The following is a 17,262-nucleotide window of genomic DNA, read 5'->3' as shown; positions in this document are numbered from 1 at the left end:
TCTTGTTAGTCGCAAAGTAAGCATTAAATTGATGCAACCAAGAATGAATAACAGATGCATCCATCTTACCATCATACTTACTGAACGTCAACTTCTCAATGATTAGATTCTTGGAATCTTCGTCTCTACTTGTGCCACGTGATGACTCGCCAACCTCTTTGAGTGGATCGGTCTTCGAGGAGAGTATCTGCGCAAGACCACCTCTTGCATGCATTGGTCTCTCTGCGCCTCTCGCTCTAACTCCATAGCCGCTCTCTTCTCTTCGGTCGCTATGCGTTGAGCCTCACGTACTTGCTCACGCTCGAGCTCCATAGCTGCCCTTCTTTCTTCGGCCGCCAAGCGTTGAGCTCCGCGTGCTTGCTCACGCTTGAGCTCCATAGCTGCCCTTCTTTCTTCACGGTCGCGATCCATGGTGGCGCGTTGCATCTCTTGTTGTAGCATCATTTCCATCATCGACTTGACCAAAGCCTTCATAGGGTTTGGTGTGATCCGTGGTGTAGATGGGGATAGGGGAGGATCGGGGAACAATCCTCCTAGTGTAGAAACTTTGTCTTCTTCAATTCCACTCTGATCACCTTCACGCAAAGTATCCATTCCGCGTTGGGTGATGACCATGCACTGAGTTCTTGGGTTCTTGGGTTCTTGAGGCTCTTGAGTACTTGGGTACTCGGGGTTCTTGGGGTTCTTGAGTACTTGGGTTTCTTGGGGTTCTTGAGTACTCAAGGTTCTTGGCTTGCAACCTGTGTTTAAGAAGGCTTTTCTCCTACCCAAGCTCAACTCCTTCCTGTGGGTACACCCCTTAGCGGCCTTGCACTCACACCAAGGTTGCTTTTTCCCACCTCACGTCAATTGGCATGCCGCTAAGTGCAAGGTCCGCTCTCAATGAGTGGAAAAGAGGAACGAGGGGAGGTTGGATAAGCCCTTCTTTGTTGGGTTACCTGCCACTCTTCAAAAACACAGATTAATTCCTGTGGGACCTTTCTATCTTTCTCTGTTTTTTTTTTAATACATTTCTACTCTTCTAAACAAAAAAAAAGATTAGAGATCGACATGCCCAAGTGATCTTGGGTTATGTGTGATCACAACAAGCAAATTTTTTTTAATGTGGTTCTTTGTGCTTCTTTCCTTGAGTGATGATACCAAAGAGCTCTGATACCAATGTAATTTGCAGCGGAAGTGAATGATGGTGTAAGCTCAGGATGAGTGATCAGTGGAATGCTCAAGGTTCCTTTTACCGACGGGAAGTGTCACAAAATGATGATGTGGCAGGCTGCACGGATTTTCCGCAAAAAGTGTTGACATGATAATGTGGCTGCTGTATGGATTTCCGCCAATTTGCCTTGATGACTTTTCACGGAGTTTTTGGGACCAGATGCTTTTTGGACCAATTGCTTTTGAGTTAACTGCTTTTGAGGCATCCCTTGTAAAATAAATAGACCTTAGGGGCCTCACTCTTAAGAGCATCTAGACGCAGAGTCTGAGAGCAGAGGACCCCTCGGGTGTTGTACTTTGCTCAAGCATTAATATAAAAATAACAGTCTACGGTCTGGGGAGCGTTTGGTTGTACCAGTCCTCTGAACTCGTGGCCCGGACCTTTTTAGGTTATTTGCTGGGGGAGTGACGAGGTAGTCGTTGAGTAGCTTCATACCACAGACCATCCGTCTCGAGGGAGTGCTCAGCGGCGCTGTTCGTTGTGTCTTGTAACATGCATATGTGAGCATTTGTGTTTCATTGTGATGCCAACCACTTAATATTCTTTTTGGATGAGATACTTCTGGGAAGTCAACGACCCAGGATATCAAGAGTTCCGATCTAGAATGAGACTCCTTATTGGATGAGATTCTTTTGAAAAGCCAATGACCCAGGAAATCAAGAGCTCCGATTTGGAATGAGAAAAGCGATTGTCCCTCAAAAAATTTTGAGCTAACTTGAGTTGTCACGTGACACATCCAACCCTATGTGTCCGTGGACAAGCTACAACATGATCGGGGTTCAGTCAGTCCAGTCAGTCTAGATTTATAAGTGATCTGACACTTTTGTGAGTCTGTCCGCAGACCGTGCATGCCGAGTCACTTAGTGTAGATGCATATCCTCTGGTTGCACACAACATGATCATAAGAATTCCCATCAGAATCCATCAGATCCCATCCGGGGAATTTTCGAGTGCATTTAGCCTATTTTCCCTATTTTTGACATTTTTCACTTATTATTTTTAAGTGACTTTTGTTGGAAAGTAGGTAGGGCAAATTGAGTAAGTTTGTGTATAAGCAAACTAGAGCTAGCACTATTTGGTAGAAGAGGCAACAGGAGCCAAGCTCAACATGCAACTTCTCAACAAGACCTTGGCGGTTTCCCCCACCAAGCAAGAAGAAGCAGCATCCCCTAGCGTTTCCATCTTCAGCATCTCATAGCGTTTTTAGTAGATGCACCATTGTCAGCAAGCCCAGCCCTTTGGCGTTTTTGCACTAGATCTTCCCGCAGCATCCCACAACACCTAGCGTTTTTGGAAGCATCCTCAGCCTGGCGTTTTTGCATGAGATCAGCACCGCTAGAATACCTCAGCCTGCAGCGTTTTTTCAGCAATGAACAACTTGCAAATTCAGCCCTAAAAGAGGTAGCAGATTCAGCTCGGATAGACTATCGGATTTAGCCCTTAAGAACCTCAGTTTCCAGCCCTAAACCTGCAGATTTTTAGTGTCAAAGACCCACAGTAAACAGCCCCAAAATCAGCGTTTCTGGACTAGTCGCAGATTTCAGCCCATAGCGTTTTTGGACAGCAGTAGAAAGATTGCAGATTTCAGCCCTTAGGTCGACTTCGTCATCACCGTCCTCATCGTCGACAAAGTGTGGACTTGCATTAGTCTCATGCATACCGTTTGTACCAGTTTGTGCAATCATAAGTAGACGCGAGAGTGGGGCCTTCGGAGGAGGGTTTTACAACGTCTCTGGTGTCGTATCTCTCTTCTCTCTCTATCTCTCAGTCTCATACACTTGCACGCACAGTGTCCATTCACTTCGTTGATCATAGCATTCTCTCATTAAGAACGGAAGGCTCTCCCTTCCATAAGAACAAAAGGAACCTTGAGCACAGTTCGGAACAATCATCTTGAGCAAAGCGCAAACATTCATTCCGCTGCACCTTACATTGGTATCAGAGCTTTGGCAGTGTTCTGTATCACTCAAGGAAAGAACCACAAGAACCACATAAATTTTTTTGCTTGTTGAGGTCGCACGAACCCAAGTTCGCTTGGGCGTGTCGATTCCTAATCTTGTTTTTGAAGAGTGACAGGGATCCCAGGAAAGAAGGGCTTGCCCAGCCTCCCCTTGTGCCTCTTTTTACTCATTGAGAGCAGATCGTGTACTTAGCGGCGGGCTACTCGACGTGAGGTGGGAAAAAGCAACCTTGGTGTGAGCGCAAGGCCGCGAAGGGGTGCGCCCGCGGAAAGGAGTAGAACTCGGGTGAAGAGAAGATCCTTCTCAAACACAGATTGCAAGCAAAAGAAAACCTCAAGAACCTCAAGACCCTCAAGAACCCAAGAACCCAAGACCCTAGTGCATGGTTATCACCCGAAGCGGAATGGATACTTCGCATACAGGTGGTGAGCATGAGAGAGGTGATGAAGAGTTCTCCCCACCAAGAGATTTTTTTGACCCTCCCCCTTCGCCATCTACGCCACGAGTTATACCAACTTCCATGGAGGCGATGGTCAAGTCGATGTTGGACATGATGGCACAACAACAAGGAACGAATCGAGTTGCGTTGGCACAACTAGCAAGAAAAGCAGAACAACAGGTCCTTAGCGCGATGAAAGAAAAAGAAAGAATTGCCGCACAACAAGAAGCAAATCGCATTGCTTTAGAACGCGAGTGCGATGAATGAAACGAAAGAAAAGCAGAAAGAAAGGCCGAGCGTGAAGCTCAAAGAGTGGCCTTGGAGGTCGAGCGTGAGGCTCAAAGAGAACTACGCACTCAAGAATTGGTTCGACAAGTACTTGCCTCGAAGTTCGAACCAGCCAAAGATCGTGGGAGTTCCTCAAGTCAAGATTTGCATGATGATTTGAATGACAATGATAAGCATGATGATTTGGATGTTAATGATGAGCATGATGATTTGCATGATCAAGTTGTGATTTCTCACGAGCATGATGATTTGCATGATCAAGATGTGATTTCTCACAAGCATGATGAGTTGCATGAAAAGGATGTGATTGTTCACAAGAAGGATGATGTGTTAGTTGATGCTTTTTCTAGCAAAGCTAACCTCGTTCCAGATTCAATCAATCACGAAGGATCGATCTTGGCTCTCGAGCCTAGGTCCAAAGAACCCTCACATGAAGTATTATGTGTTCGCATGATTGATACACACGCATTGTTCGAGTGTTTCATTCGTGATCGTTTCCTGTATTTTAGTCAGCGTCTTTATGTGATCCCTTTTCCTAGGCATGACATATTGTACGTTGAACATGTTTCACTTATGAATGAGCACGAATGTATGTGGGTTTTTCATGAAAAGCTGAAAAGTATGCATTCAAGGAAGTCACATTTCATGTCTCTTCCTTGGCACGACACAGTCGTAGAAAGAGTACATGAAAGTATGAACACAAAGCATGGGCATTTCCGATGTGAATTGCTACAGTTGATTGCTTTAGATCAGAAGAGAAAGATTCGATCGCATTGTTTGCGTGTGTGTGGTGAACGGTTTGTCACTTCATCTATTTGTTCATCTACATTGCATGCACAGTCTTTAAGGAAGACAAGATTTTTTCCACTCACTTTACATAGAATGGGTATGTCCATGTTTTTGTGTTGGAAGTGGTTTCAGGAATTTTCAGTTATGGAGATTCTTGAAGAAGAAAGAAGCATGACTCTAGACGAAGTTGAAGCATCGAAGGAGCCACAGAAGACTTTGTGTCGCTTTCGGCGCGGCCCAAAGAAGCAAGCGTTGCAGACCTTTATGAAGTTCAAGTACCGCACGACCCACACATCAGAGTGGGCCGGCGAAGAGTCCCTTCCAGGATTCCGGATGCTATTGACGATCTCCCTGAACGCCATACAGTTCGGTAACAGTACCTCACTTTGAAAAGGAGGGGATGTTACGTGACACATCCAACCCTATGTGTCCGTGGACAAGCTACAGCATGGTTTAGTCAGCCCAGTCAATCTAGATTTAGAAGTGATCTAACACTTTTGTGAGTCTGTTTGCAGACCGTGCATGCCCAGTCACTTCGTGTAGATGCATATCCTCCGGTTGCACACAACATGATCATAAGAATTCCCATCAGATTCCATCCGGGGAATTTTCCAGTGCATTTAGCCTATTTTTCCTATTTTTGACATTTTTCAATTATTATTTTTAAGTGACTTTTGTTGGAAAGTAGGTAGGGCAAATTGAGTAAGTTTGTATATAAGCAAACTAGAGCTAGCACTATTTGGCAGAAGAGGCAACAGGAGCCAAGCTCAGCAGGCAACTTCTCAACAAGACCTTGGCGGTTTCCCCCACCAAGCAAGAAGAAGCAGCATCCCCTAGTGTTTCCATCTTCAACATCTCATAGCGTTTTCAGCAGATGCACCATCGCCAGCAAGCCCAGCCCTTTGGCGTTTTTGCACCAGATCTTCCCGCAGCATCCCACAACAGCTAGCGTTTTTGGAAGCATCCTCACCTTGGCGTTTTTGCATCAGATCTGCACCGCCATAATACCTCAGCCTGCAACGTTTTTTCAGCAATGAACAACTTGCAGATTCAGCCCTAAAAGAGGTAGTAGATTTAGCCCCGATAGACCATCAGATTCAGCCCTTAAGAACCTTAGTTTTCAGCCGTAAACTTGCAGATTTTCAGCGTCAAAGACCCACAGAAAACAGCCCCAAAATCAGCGTTTTTGGACTAGTCGCAGATTTCAGCCTAGAGCGTTTTTGGACAGCAGTAGAAAGATTGCAGATTTCAGCCCTTAGGTCGACTTCGTCATCACTGTCGTCATCGTCGACATAGCCTAGACTTGCATCAGTCTCATGCATACAGCGTCACCATGAAACGCGTTTCGGCAGGTAAGGATAGGTGAAACGTTTCGGGCTTTGAAACGTTTTGCTCACCAAGTGAAACACAAGCTGTTTCACTAACAACAAGTTACCATAGTTTTAGTTTCAAAGTCACTAAACGCACATTTCGGTCTCACGTTTCACTGTGCTCTCATTTTGGACTGAAACGTTTCGTAGTGAAACACCCCGTTTCAGGGTGAAACGTTTCGGCCTTGAAACGTTTCGCGGTTACGCTGCATGCATACCGTTTGTACCAATTTGTGCAATCATAAGTAGACCACTCTCGTCGACGAGAGTGGGGCCTTCAGAGGAGGGTTTTACAACGTCTCTGGTGTCGTATCTCTCTTCTCTCTCTATCTCTCAGTCTCATACACTTGCACGCACAATGTCCATTCACTTTGTTTGTGATCATAGCATTCTCTCATTAAGAGCGGAAGGCTCTCCCTTCCATAAGAACAAAAGGAACCTTGAGCACAATTCGGAACACTATCTTGAGCAAAGTGCAAACATTCATTCTGCTGCACCTTACAGTTGTTTTGTAGATACGTTGTAATCGTGGACGATTACTTTCTTTCAAGAAGGGGGGATGTCACAAATTGTTGACGTGCCAAGCCATTGAAGAACGGAGCCAACCTGCAGATCGCAGCTCAAAGGCTTAAACCCTAAGTGAAGAAGCTGAAGCAGTAGAAGAAGTTTTACCAACTTGCAAAGTCTTGCCTAGTGGCCTATGTTTAAAGAGGAGTTCCAATCAACTTATGGGACTCCATCCGATGGGGCCTAGGGGACCTAAAGACATTAAAATAAAGCCGGCGCACACACACACACACACACTAGCGCGTAAAGACCTGATGATGTGGCAGCTGTACGGACACCCGCACCTTGTGCTGACCTGCTGACGTGGCAGCCTGTACGGAATTCCGTGTTTCACGTTGATCTGACGACATGGTAGCCTATACGGATTTCCGTGATTTACGTTGGGCAGTTTTCAGCACCAGCTTTTCAGGCCATATGCTTTTGAGTTTGACTACTTTCATGTAACCAGTTTTCCTTTAAATATGAGCAGAGGTCTCAGTTTCTGGCACTCTTCCGGGTGAAGGTGCAGAGCGTGAGTACCGGCATTGTACCGAGTTCAAGTAATATAAAGAAATACCAAAAGGGACGCCAAGGTTTGGGGCCAGTGCTCTCTTGGGTGGAATTCCGCCACTCCACGTCTCGTGTGTCGTGCCTTCAATTGTTATTGAAGTGCTAAAAGTCTATTCAGTCTGTTCTTTTCTATTGGCACGTGGTGCCCTCCCGTTTTCAAGTTCTGAGGCCTCTCATATATGGTGGGTATAGACATCAGCAAGATCCTTTGTAAAATATATAATAGCATGGCTGTGTAGTGGGCCATTACTGGTTTAATTGAGTGCACATGTGCAGAATTCCAATCTCTATTTTTTTTTCTTTTTGGTTTATGTGCTTAGTCCTCTTTTCATACTTCTCCCTTCTGATAATATGTAAGCTCTAATCATATACAATCAAGCATGTTTCTTCAATGTTCTGTGCAAATATTTTAGCATTTCTATGACTCTTCTCATTGGTGGTTTTAGGATGATCTCAATGATAGCATGTTAAACTATGGGTCAGGTTTACAACTACTATATGACTAGAGTTGAGCTACATGCAGGTCATGTGCTTGCTAACCCATGCTTAATGCTATTTTTTGTATGGCTTTATATGGAGCGTTTCTTTATTCTTTCTGGATTTGTTGGAACAGGGGTAATGTTAGATTCCATGGTCTACTACTTGCTGCTTTATTTCCTTTGAGAGTTTGTAATGAGCATTTATATCGCAAACTTCCAATTGGACCTTGCTGATATGATACCTTGTAGCGGGTTTTATTTGGATGGATGGCCCAACTAAAAGCAATCAGTGTGCTAAAGGAAACCCTTGGTTATTCATGGGACTTGTTCTAATTGATGGGAATGTTTTGACACAGGAGCTCGATATAGTGCCTTCGCCAGGGGTGTTGTTGGATTCATTGCGTGTACAACACATCCAGAAAGTCCGGATTATGGAGGTGAATTTTACTATCTGCTTTCTGTTTTAACGTTTATTTGCCATTGCGAGCTCTGGTGTGGAAGACTGGCATGTGCATGCCATGCTTCTTTTCTGTTTCCTCTCAGCTTTACTTAATTGTGAGATTTGTATCGGTTGAAGAAGTCTGTGGTACTCTGGCTGCAGATAACTTGGCTGCAAATGCACAAGCAACTTGTGACCAGATCCGATTCCACAGGCTTGAAATAATGAATTATGAACCCATCACTGATCAGGAGGTAAAGGGCAGGATCCTTTTTCCTTTCCTTTGTTGCATTGCATAGGTGGGGTTAAGAACTAATCCATTTCTTTAGCAGAAGCATCATGCCTTGGAGGGGTTTTCACATCCTAAGCAAGCTAGGTGAATTTCTAAGAGTGGGAAAATAGTGAACTTTGCATTATCTATTTACTTGTGGAAAGAATTCTGAGAGGCTTGATACTTAAGGGCCACTTGTTCATGCCTCCTAAGTAGGTATTAATGCTTGATACTGCTAAGTAGGTATTTCTGAGAGGCTTGATACTTGAGGGCCACATATTTCTTGCCTTCTAAGTAGGTATTAATGCTCACTGCCAGCTGATAAGAACTGCAAAGCTGGCTTCGGTGGTGATACTGTGTCGGCAGTGCTTGAAGGATAACCTAGGTTTAGAATAATCCCTCCTACCAAGTTCGTATTTTGAGATGAAGACATTCTCTAGCCTTCCAATCGTTGGCATGGTATGCCCTCTCCTCTTTAGTCGTAGTCCTCCCGAATGACGAAGGGTTGTGCTTGTGCATGGGATTCTTAGAGTCGTGTCCATGGAAAGCCTTGTAAGTACACCTGAAAGAATATAGAAATTTAGGCATAGCCTTCGTGTTTAGTCCATCTACCTCTCGAATAGTTCCGGATGAGTGTTTTCTAAGATTCTTCTTGAGCATTAATGATGACAGTGAAGCTTTAATTAGAAGTGCAGTCCATTTTCTTGGAAAGGCCATCACATCATGTGACTTGATCATGATATTTTTGGTTTTGTTTTAGTCAAGTGTTTCTTATCGAGTAATCTACGGGCAAAGAAAAAAAGGGCCAAATGACTGCAGAGCATTGGAGGAGAAAAGTCAGTTTGTTCGTGAAGGGGACACATGGCTCTTCAAAGATGGAGAGGTTCTTAAAAGGTTATCAGAAGCAGATTTGTTATCAGCATCTACAGCCAGCAAAGCTGCCAATTCTTAATTGACGACTTCCTTCGACATTGTCACATTTCAGCTCTTGTTAAACATGCATTTCTCCATGAGATTTCATCTATAAAGGGATGTTGTCATTTCTCCACAATGTGGGGTATATAGGTGTGCTGGGAGTTGCATTCTTGGTGGGTGTAGTCAACCTATAGGTTTCAACTGAAAGAGAGCTCTCTTTTGGTAGAGAGCTCTTGACACCAAAATGTTCATTCTGTATAAACATAATATTAGAGAATTTGGTATCTTCCCGAGTCCCCATTTTACATGAGAGGCTAAGATTTTGACCATGTGGCTAAATTGTAACCCATCTCTCGCCTGGATCTTAACGCCCGTCGGTAAAGCGTCCCACATTACCTTCCATAGAAATATCTTCATAAATTGCGGTCACTTTGGCTTCCAGATGTTCTCTATGACTTGCTCCCACCGTTTTTCTGGCCATTGTCTCTTCCATATTTTGTTAAGGGGGCTAGACCAATTATTCTCGTGTATAATTGCATGATATTTGCCTTTGAAATGGGGTTTCCATAAAAGACTACTTTTGAGCCATCTCGAGGCGTTCCACTCAAACTCGGATTCAGAGATTGGCATTACAACATTGTCCAGCTCTTTTATCACTTTGTTGACTAACAATATCTCATAGCCATTTATTGGGTTGCTAGAAGGTCGATTGTTTTCCAGCTCTTACTGTTACCGTCCCAGAGCTAGCCGATTCAAAGCCTTATTATTCACTTTCCTGACAGTTTCTATCCAATAAGGGCTTTGTGGTGGTACTACAACTTTTGAGAGCCAGGAGGACCAATGCAAGATGGAGTTCTTGAAGTATCTGGTTTCTTCCCCCCACTCTAAGACCCCAACTCTTATCGTTACTGTCCTAGAAGTGAGCTAGCCGATTCAGAGCCGTATTATTTCACTTTCTTGGCAATTTCTATCCAATATGGGCTTTGTGGGTGTCCTAGAACTTTCGAGAGCTAGGGGGACCATTGCAAGATGGAGTTCTTGAAGTATTTGGTTTCTTCCCCCCACTCTAAGACCCCAACTTCTTTTTTGCACTTCCTTACCAATTCCCCTGAGATGCCCCCAGACTTAGGGTAGACTATGTCAGGGCTAAGGGTTTGTTGTGAAACTCCTCCTTTCCACTTACCACCTTTCGAACCAAGTTTAGCTGCATATAACAGATCTTTGGTCATGACAGCTCAAGCTTGGTCCTGTTTAGCCAATGAGACCACAAATTTGGTGTAGCAGGCCTCAACATGGACAACTACATGGACAACTGGGTTAAGAATCCTGAGACCTCCTTGGTCCACTACTCGAGCGACTGACTCCCTTCCGGTCCACTGCCATGGTTTGGAGGATTTCGTGTTGTTTTTCCTTACTGGTTTTAAGAACTCTTTCCAGTGACACTCCTGAGTCCCAATTTTAATTGAAAGAGAGCTCTCTGAGCCAAAAATGGCCATTTTGTATAGAAAAATATTACAGAATTTGGGAGTCACATTAGAGGCTAAGATATTGAATGTGTGGCTAAATCTTAAGCCATCCTTTGAAATCAAGACTTTGAAGCATTGCATAATACAATATTAAGAAGGTTTCTTTTTTCTTAAAAGGAATTAAGATTTGACCATACGGGCAAAGTCTTAGCCTTGAGCATTTTGTATATAATCTCGAAGTCCCTTTTCTACGAGTCAATGCATTTCTCCGATGGTCTTTTGACGTGTAGAAGCTTGTTATACTTGCACAATCCCATTTGATTGCTTTATAGAGAGATGCCTACAAAAGTAGTAAACCATTTTCCTGGTCTTTTGCTTAAACTTTTGTTTTTCTAGTGTTGTTCTAGCTATGTGGTATTCTCTCCTCTTGCTTGGCGGCAGATAAGGAATCTTGATTTTGTAATTGACAAGCAACCATTCCATGAGTTTGGAGCGAGGCATAAATTGTCGAGTGAGAATTCATTGCAGCTATTTGCATTGGTTAAAGAGATGAATCCAAGAGTGAGATTGCAGTAGCCTACCAAAGAGGACAACTTTGAATGAGAAGATAAGCAGATTGGCTGGTTCCTCTTTCTAGAGATGGCTGTAAAGCCATTCTGTAGACTATATGTCATGCATGAAAACATTGTTTTATCTTTCATGCATTAAAATAATGAACTCCCAACTCTTCTTTTGTAAGTAAGGTTTGTATTGTTTAAATGACCTTCTGTGTCTAGTGTACGGTGCATCCACTATATGTAAAACTATTACATTACATTCGTTCAAGGGGTATTACGAAATTCCCTTATCAATAAATTTTCCAAGAACTTAGACCAATCCACAATTTTTTTATTTCAAGTTCCTTAATGATATTCTTCTATAAATTGGAGCCAAAAAAGGGTAAGATAATTGCTAAGAGGCTTTTGAGAGAAACTTTCTCAATATTGATAGTCTGTGCCATTTTGTAGCTTCAACAAGGGGAGAGGAAGCATTGTATATCTCACAAAAACTCGAGGGGTGATTTTGTATTATTATAATCATGTATGCAACCTCTTTGGATGTATTACATGTAATTAGGACCAAAGAGCTAAACTGGCCACAAAGGTCTATAAAGTGGTGTCAAGTGATGAAGAGTTTTTCACATTCTATCGGATACTTCTGTGCAATGTGTTTGAAGGTCCGTAGCCGAATTTCTATTTGGCAATGATAATTTTGCTGCCAATGTTGAAATAGTTAAAATTGAGAATGTTGAGTTTTGGAATCTCAGACACTCCAAGCTGAAGTGGTGTCAAATGATGAAAGCCTTCCACATTGGATCCTATTTATGAAAGATGTGAAGGGCTCATCGCCGAGTTGCTTACTATTAGAGACACTCTTGTGTCATTGTGCAAAGCCTCAACAAGGCTAGAGTCTAGTAATGCTTTTCAATTTAGCACCACCGATGTTGATTTCTAGATAGGACGTATGACCATGTCAAACACATGTGAAGGATGGGGAGGATCCCCCTTTCTAGTATGGTGCAAAGAGCATTTTTATGGAGTCTCAAGAGAGAATCCTTCAATCAAGCACTTATTTATTGCTTGAACAATTTGATCCTCACACAAGTTACAACTATCAAGGAGAGCTTCACCACCAAAACTAAGCATGTGAAATAACTTCCACAAGGCAATACCCCATTTTTAAGGATGTATGTATCTCCACATTGTCTAGTATCATAAAATGTTGCTTTACTTTTTAGAGTAAATTCCATATCCTTTAATCTATAAGCTTTGTTCAGAATGAGCAAACACTGTAAAAGCCTTCATCCCGTCAATGTCGTCCTTAGGCGTGTCAAAACTTCTGATCACTCTTTTGTGTGAGTTCGATGATGATGTTGGCTTCCAGCTCTGTGTAGATCCTTAGAAGGAGGGACAAGCATCAATGTCGTCTTTATGTTTCTATGTGCCGATACATAGCTGGTTGTCGGCAATGATAATCTTAAAAGAGCACGTGAGGTCATTATTTAAAAGCAAGTTTGAGGTTCTTGACTGTGTAATTAGGCGGCTTGAGGGCAACGACTTAGATCATGCCAAGTGGCCACCTTCCAGTTTAAGAATCCGGAAAAATACATTAGGCTTACCAAGTGAAGCATGTATAGGTGGTACCACTTCATCTTTTGGTGGTACCACGCATGGTGTGGGGTCCTTGTTTTCCAAAGACCTCATTAAGAATTGATGTGACTGATGTGGTCCTGCACCTGACACCTACGTGTGAAGCTAAAATGCTTTCTTCTTATCCACCCTTCTCATAGAAGCTACCTCCTCTTCTCCACCCTTCTCACAGAAGCTACCTTGCTTTTCCATCGCTCAATATAGAGATGAGCACTCCCACCTCCCAAGAAGACCACACCCCCCAAGAAGGGCAAGGACCCATTTCAAGATTCAGAGTCTATTCAGCAGACCCCATTATACACGCCAACAGAACCGGAGCATGTTGAAGCTTCTCGATCTAAATGTGGTCCTCCAACAACAAAGTAAGCTCGGAAAGGTGCTATGGTAGTCTTTGCTTGTCTAAGCAATGCATGCATCTCACTATTGGCAACAAAACTAACTTCTCCTGATCTTATTGATAGCATTGTCGGAGTATCCGAAACTTTCTCGATTTTGCTACTCAATATTAGAGTTGCATCAGGAGTTTGGGTTGAGCATGGAGGGCAAGCTGCCCAAGGAGCTCACCGACGAGGACTTGCCAGCTAATCAGTGGTTCACTATCTTCAAGGTACCTGAGAAGAAGGAGATTAAGGTCTTCCTCCACATGGTGCACGACCACCTCTATGACGATTGTCGCCTCCTTTATCAGAAGGTATACCAGGCTACCCCCTCCAACGATGAACTCATGAGACCAAGTTTGCAAGGGGCTTTGCCTATGAAAATTGTGTAGTAGCCAAAGCAGCACCTAAAAGCCATAAGATTGCATGGACAGTGATCGGTGGCATGGTCTTAGAGAATGTCAAGTTACAAAAGGGTGGTTTGAATAGGAAAGTCATGAAGTTCATGATGGATTATGGTGTGCATGTTTTACGAGGACAATGTAAGGATTTTGTTTGTGGACTCCTATGGTCCTACTGCGTCCAATCTCCCTTCGAAACAAACTGAGACTGCATCCCAACCCTTGTACATAGAGTGGGTGGATCAAATTACAGATGTACTTGATCACCAGGCCCATAAAGCTAAAGAGAAGGTCGCTTCTGCTAAATCCGTCGTAGCAAAAAAACGTGATTTATGGCTGTGCAATGAAGACAACTACTCAACTTGTGCTCCAATATTATCGTGATGGAGAGACTTAGAACAAAACTGCGTGTATTGAAAGCATCTCCATCAGATAATGAAGGTCTTATTTTCCAAAACGAAGCTGAGATTGTAGTGCTAACAAGATACTTTCAATTGGTGGTGGCTTAATGCAACAAATATGAAGAAGGAGGTGTCTGTAATGCAGGTACTAAACTCTTACATTTCTAAACTGTTGTGAGCTTTTAGGTTCTTAGATCACTTCAAAGTGCTTTAGACATCACTTGAGAGATTAGAGCGCTTGAAAGTGATTAGAGTACTTTGAAGTGCTAGGACCACTACCAAGTGCATGAGGCTTGATAACGCTTATAAAATTTTGAGACAATGTGCTTGTAAGTTCTTGGTAATGCTTAAAAGTGCTCCAGAGTGTTTCAAAGTGTCTCAAGGTACTTGGAGTGCGCCAGAATATCAAAGTGCTATAAAGTACTACAATGTGCTTCAAAGTACTTTGGAGTGCTTCCACATGCTTGAGATTTCTTGCTTCGGCTTCACCTTATGGGCATTTCGAGGCTCTCTACACCACTTTGAAGTGCTTGTAAGTACTTGGTAATGCTTAAAAGTGCTCTAAAGTGTTTCAAAGTGCCTCAAAGTATTTGTAGTGCTTCATAAATATCAAAGTGCTATAAAGTATTACAATGTGCTTCAAAGTACTATAGAGTGCTTCCACATGCTTGAGATTTCTTGCTACTGCTTCACCTTATGGGCATTTCCAGGCTCTCTACACCACTCTAAAGTGCTTCAAAATGCTTTCGAGTGCTTGACTTGAAAACGCTTCTTCTTTAAAGCATCTTCAAGCACTTGAAACCACTTTGAAGTACTTTAAAGCACTGCTTCATTATGCTTCCAAGTGCTCTGGATAGTGCTTGAAAGTGATAATGTCTGATAAACCTTCAAGCTTCATGATTGGTTGTGAAATTTATAATTTTCTTTTATTTTTCATTTTGTATAGACAACAGTTCACGAAATGTAGAGGGTGCTGAGTGAGGTTAGAAGGCATGCCTCCTTCATGAAGGAGCCCTGCAAATTCCTAAAGAGAGAGGGCAGAGCCTTTCTAGTGCCTACTCCACCTTCCAAGTCCGTCTCAAGTGCGGATACAGTTATAATTTGTGGAAATTGTGGCTTGTGGACAAGTGCTGTTAGGAAAACATGCAGCAGGGGTTTTTAATCTGCCATGTGTTCACAAGTACCATCCCTTGTGCTCTTTTGTTGTTTGCGCGATTGAGCCCAAGTATGTTGTACCGGACCGTCAATGGGAGATACCTGTTATAGCAAGGTGATGGACCCTTGGGAATGTGTATGAGGAGTCTGTAGGTAAACTGGCGATTTCATAGAACATGAATAATGCTACTTTTTAATGTATACTAGATGTGTACTATGTTTCAGGTGAGCCAGTGGTGGCTGACAAGAGATGTGACCGAGGCGATTCCACATCGTTCACGGACGATGTGGACGAGATATTTGACCTGGACACCATGGTGAGAAAGTACAAGAACTTTGAGGGGCGGAAAATTGTTGGTGACGCCTTGTTCTGCAAGTAACAAAGGTAATGTTGGTTTTGTCTACTTGTTATCCTCCTATCTCTGGTTCATGGTCAGAGTGTTCATTGTGATCACCATTTACTACCCTCGCTCCTAACTTGCCTTATTATTGTAAACCTAGGTACTGATATCGGTAAGGACGACAATATTGTTGAGTTGCTGGATCTAGAAATGGATGGAACCCTGCAAATTAAAAGAAATAAGCAGGTGGAGGATGGGCTGGCCCTTGACCTCCAAAAAAGTACTAACATACTTCCCCCCAAATCTAGAGCATGCAAGAAGCTTTAGCTTACATCTTTGTATTTTTTTTTCATGCTATCGTACCGTCTCTTGACAATATAATATATAAGTGTTTTCTTTTAGATTTTATTCATGTATTTTGTAGTTAAAACTCAAATCGTTGGCTCAAAATGCCCACCACCCACTGGTGATGTACATCACATTGATTTGCGAAGATCCTCCTCACAACATCGATCGCTTCAATGTCAATATGGATTTGGTAGTCATTGTTGACTTCAACAATGTACTTGCATACGTGCATGTTAAATGCACAACAAGGCTACCCCCGGATGTATCAATGCTCTACTTTGCTAAAATAATAGGGGATGAGAACATTACCTACTACTTACGACAAGACACATAAATTTTCTTACTTGCACTAAGTCAAGTAGCAGAGATATTTTTGTGGACCTCTCGCACTCAGCGGAAGTTGGAACATGCTATTAACAAGTGCTTGCAGTTGGTTGTTTGAAAACCCTTCAAAGCCATTGTTCTTTAAAAATCTACAAACTTTTTGGTATCTTTTTCAATAAATCATACACATAAGTGCTAGATGACTCCTTATATAAAATGTACTTCAATGATCCTTCTTGCTATGTGATTCTTTGTGGGTTGGAGCAGCAAAATGAGAGGCAATGGGAACATTTCTTGAAATAGGATGTAGCTAGATTTGTGTTACAATGGGCTGAGAGTGTTGACATATAAAAAATCATTAGTGAGTGTTCATTTGATGCAGGAAGGAGGCTCTTACACAATGGAACTGGGATATTGTGGATTATAAGGTATGGTCCCAACAAAAATTACCTCTCCATCCCTCCCAAAAGTGACCCCCGACCATACTCCAAAAGACCTATATAAGCGCCCAACGATGGGAAAATTTCTATAGCCGTCATTTGCTAACATCGGTTTATACCAAATATAATGAATCTAGACTTATATAGAAATGCTTTTGTGTTGGTGTCTACTTTATTCTTATCTTGAGTGTGTTGTAAGGTACTAGTCAAGTAGTGTGAACGTACTTTCAAGTAGTACAAAGTGCATAGCTAGTGCTTTCAAGTGGTTATGGAACAGAACGTGCTGATAAGTGTTAGAGTGTGTATGTTATTAGTGCTGATAACTACTGTCAAGTGGTGCTAAGTAGTGGTAAAGTGATGGAAATGTGATATCAAGTAGTGCTTATTGGTGGTGAGGTCTGGAAATTGCCATCAAGGAGTGTTGTGTTTTGGTGAAGTGGTGAAAAAGTAGTGTCAGTGGTGGTGAGATCTTGTAAAGTGCTGTCGAGTTGTGCTTTTGTGGTGGTAAAGTGTTGGAAATGTGCTGTCAACTAGTGCTTA

General features: G+C 42.6%; 1 protein-coding gene across 2 annotated transcripts in view; it reads left to right on the top strand.

Annotated features, from left to right (window-relative positions):
- Positions 1-16,872, top strand: part of LOC147420242 (uncharacterized) — a 67,678-nt gene extending 50,806 nt beyond the window's left edge. Inside the window, exons 2-4 of one of the 2 annotated variants that reach the window (XM_086505040.1) lie at positions 8,012-8,092; positions 8,257-8,348; positions 16,665-16,872. In XM_086505040.1, coding sequence (XP_086361166.1) covers positions 8,012-8,092; positions 8,257-8,348; positions 16,665-16,709 — 218 coding nt within the window. In that variant the 3' untranslated portion in view covers positions 16,710-16,872. Of the gene's footprint in view, positions 1-8,011; positions 8,093-8,256; positions 8,349-9,125; positions 9,568-16,664 lie in introns of those variants that run through there. The other variant, XM_086505039.1, reaches the window with a different exon arrangement.
- The last annotated feature ends 390 nt before the right edge of the window (positions 16,873-17,262 follow it).

The sequence above is a fragment of the Adiantum capillus-veneris genome, chromosome 28 (assembly GCF_014529385.1).
Source record: "Adiantum capillus-veneris isolate H3 chromosome 28, ASM1452938v2, whole genome shotgun sequence".
In the NCBI taxonomy this organism is placed as follows: Eukaryota; Viridiplantae; Streptophyta; class Polypodiopsida; order Polypodiales; family Pteridaceae; genus Adiantum; species Adiantum capillus-veneris.
Note: the sequence above shows the minus strand (reverse complement) of the source record. Positions and strands in the feature narration are given on the sequence as shown.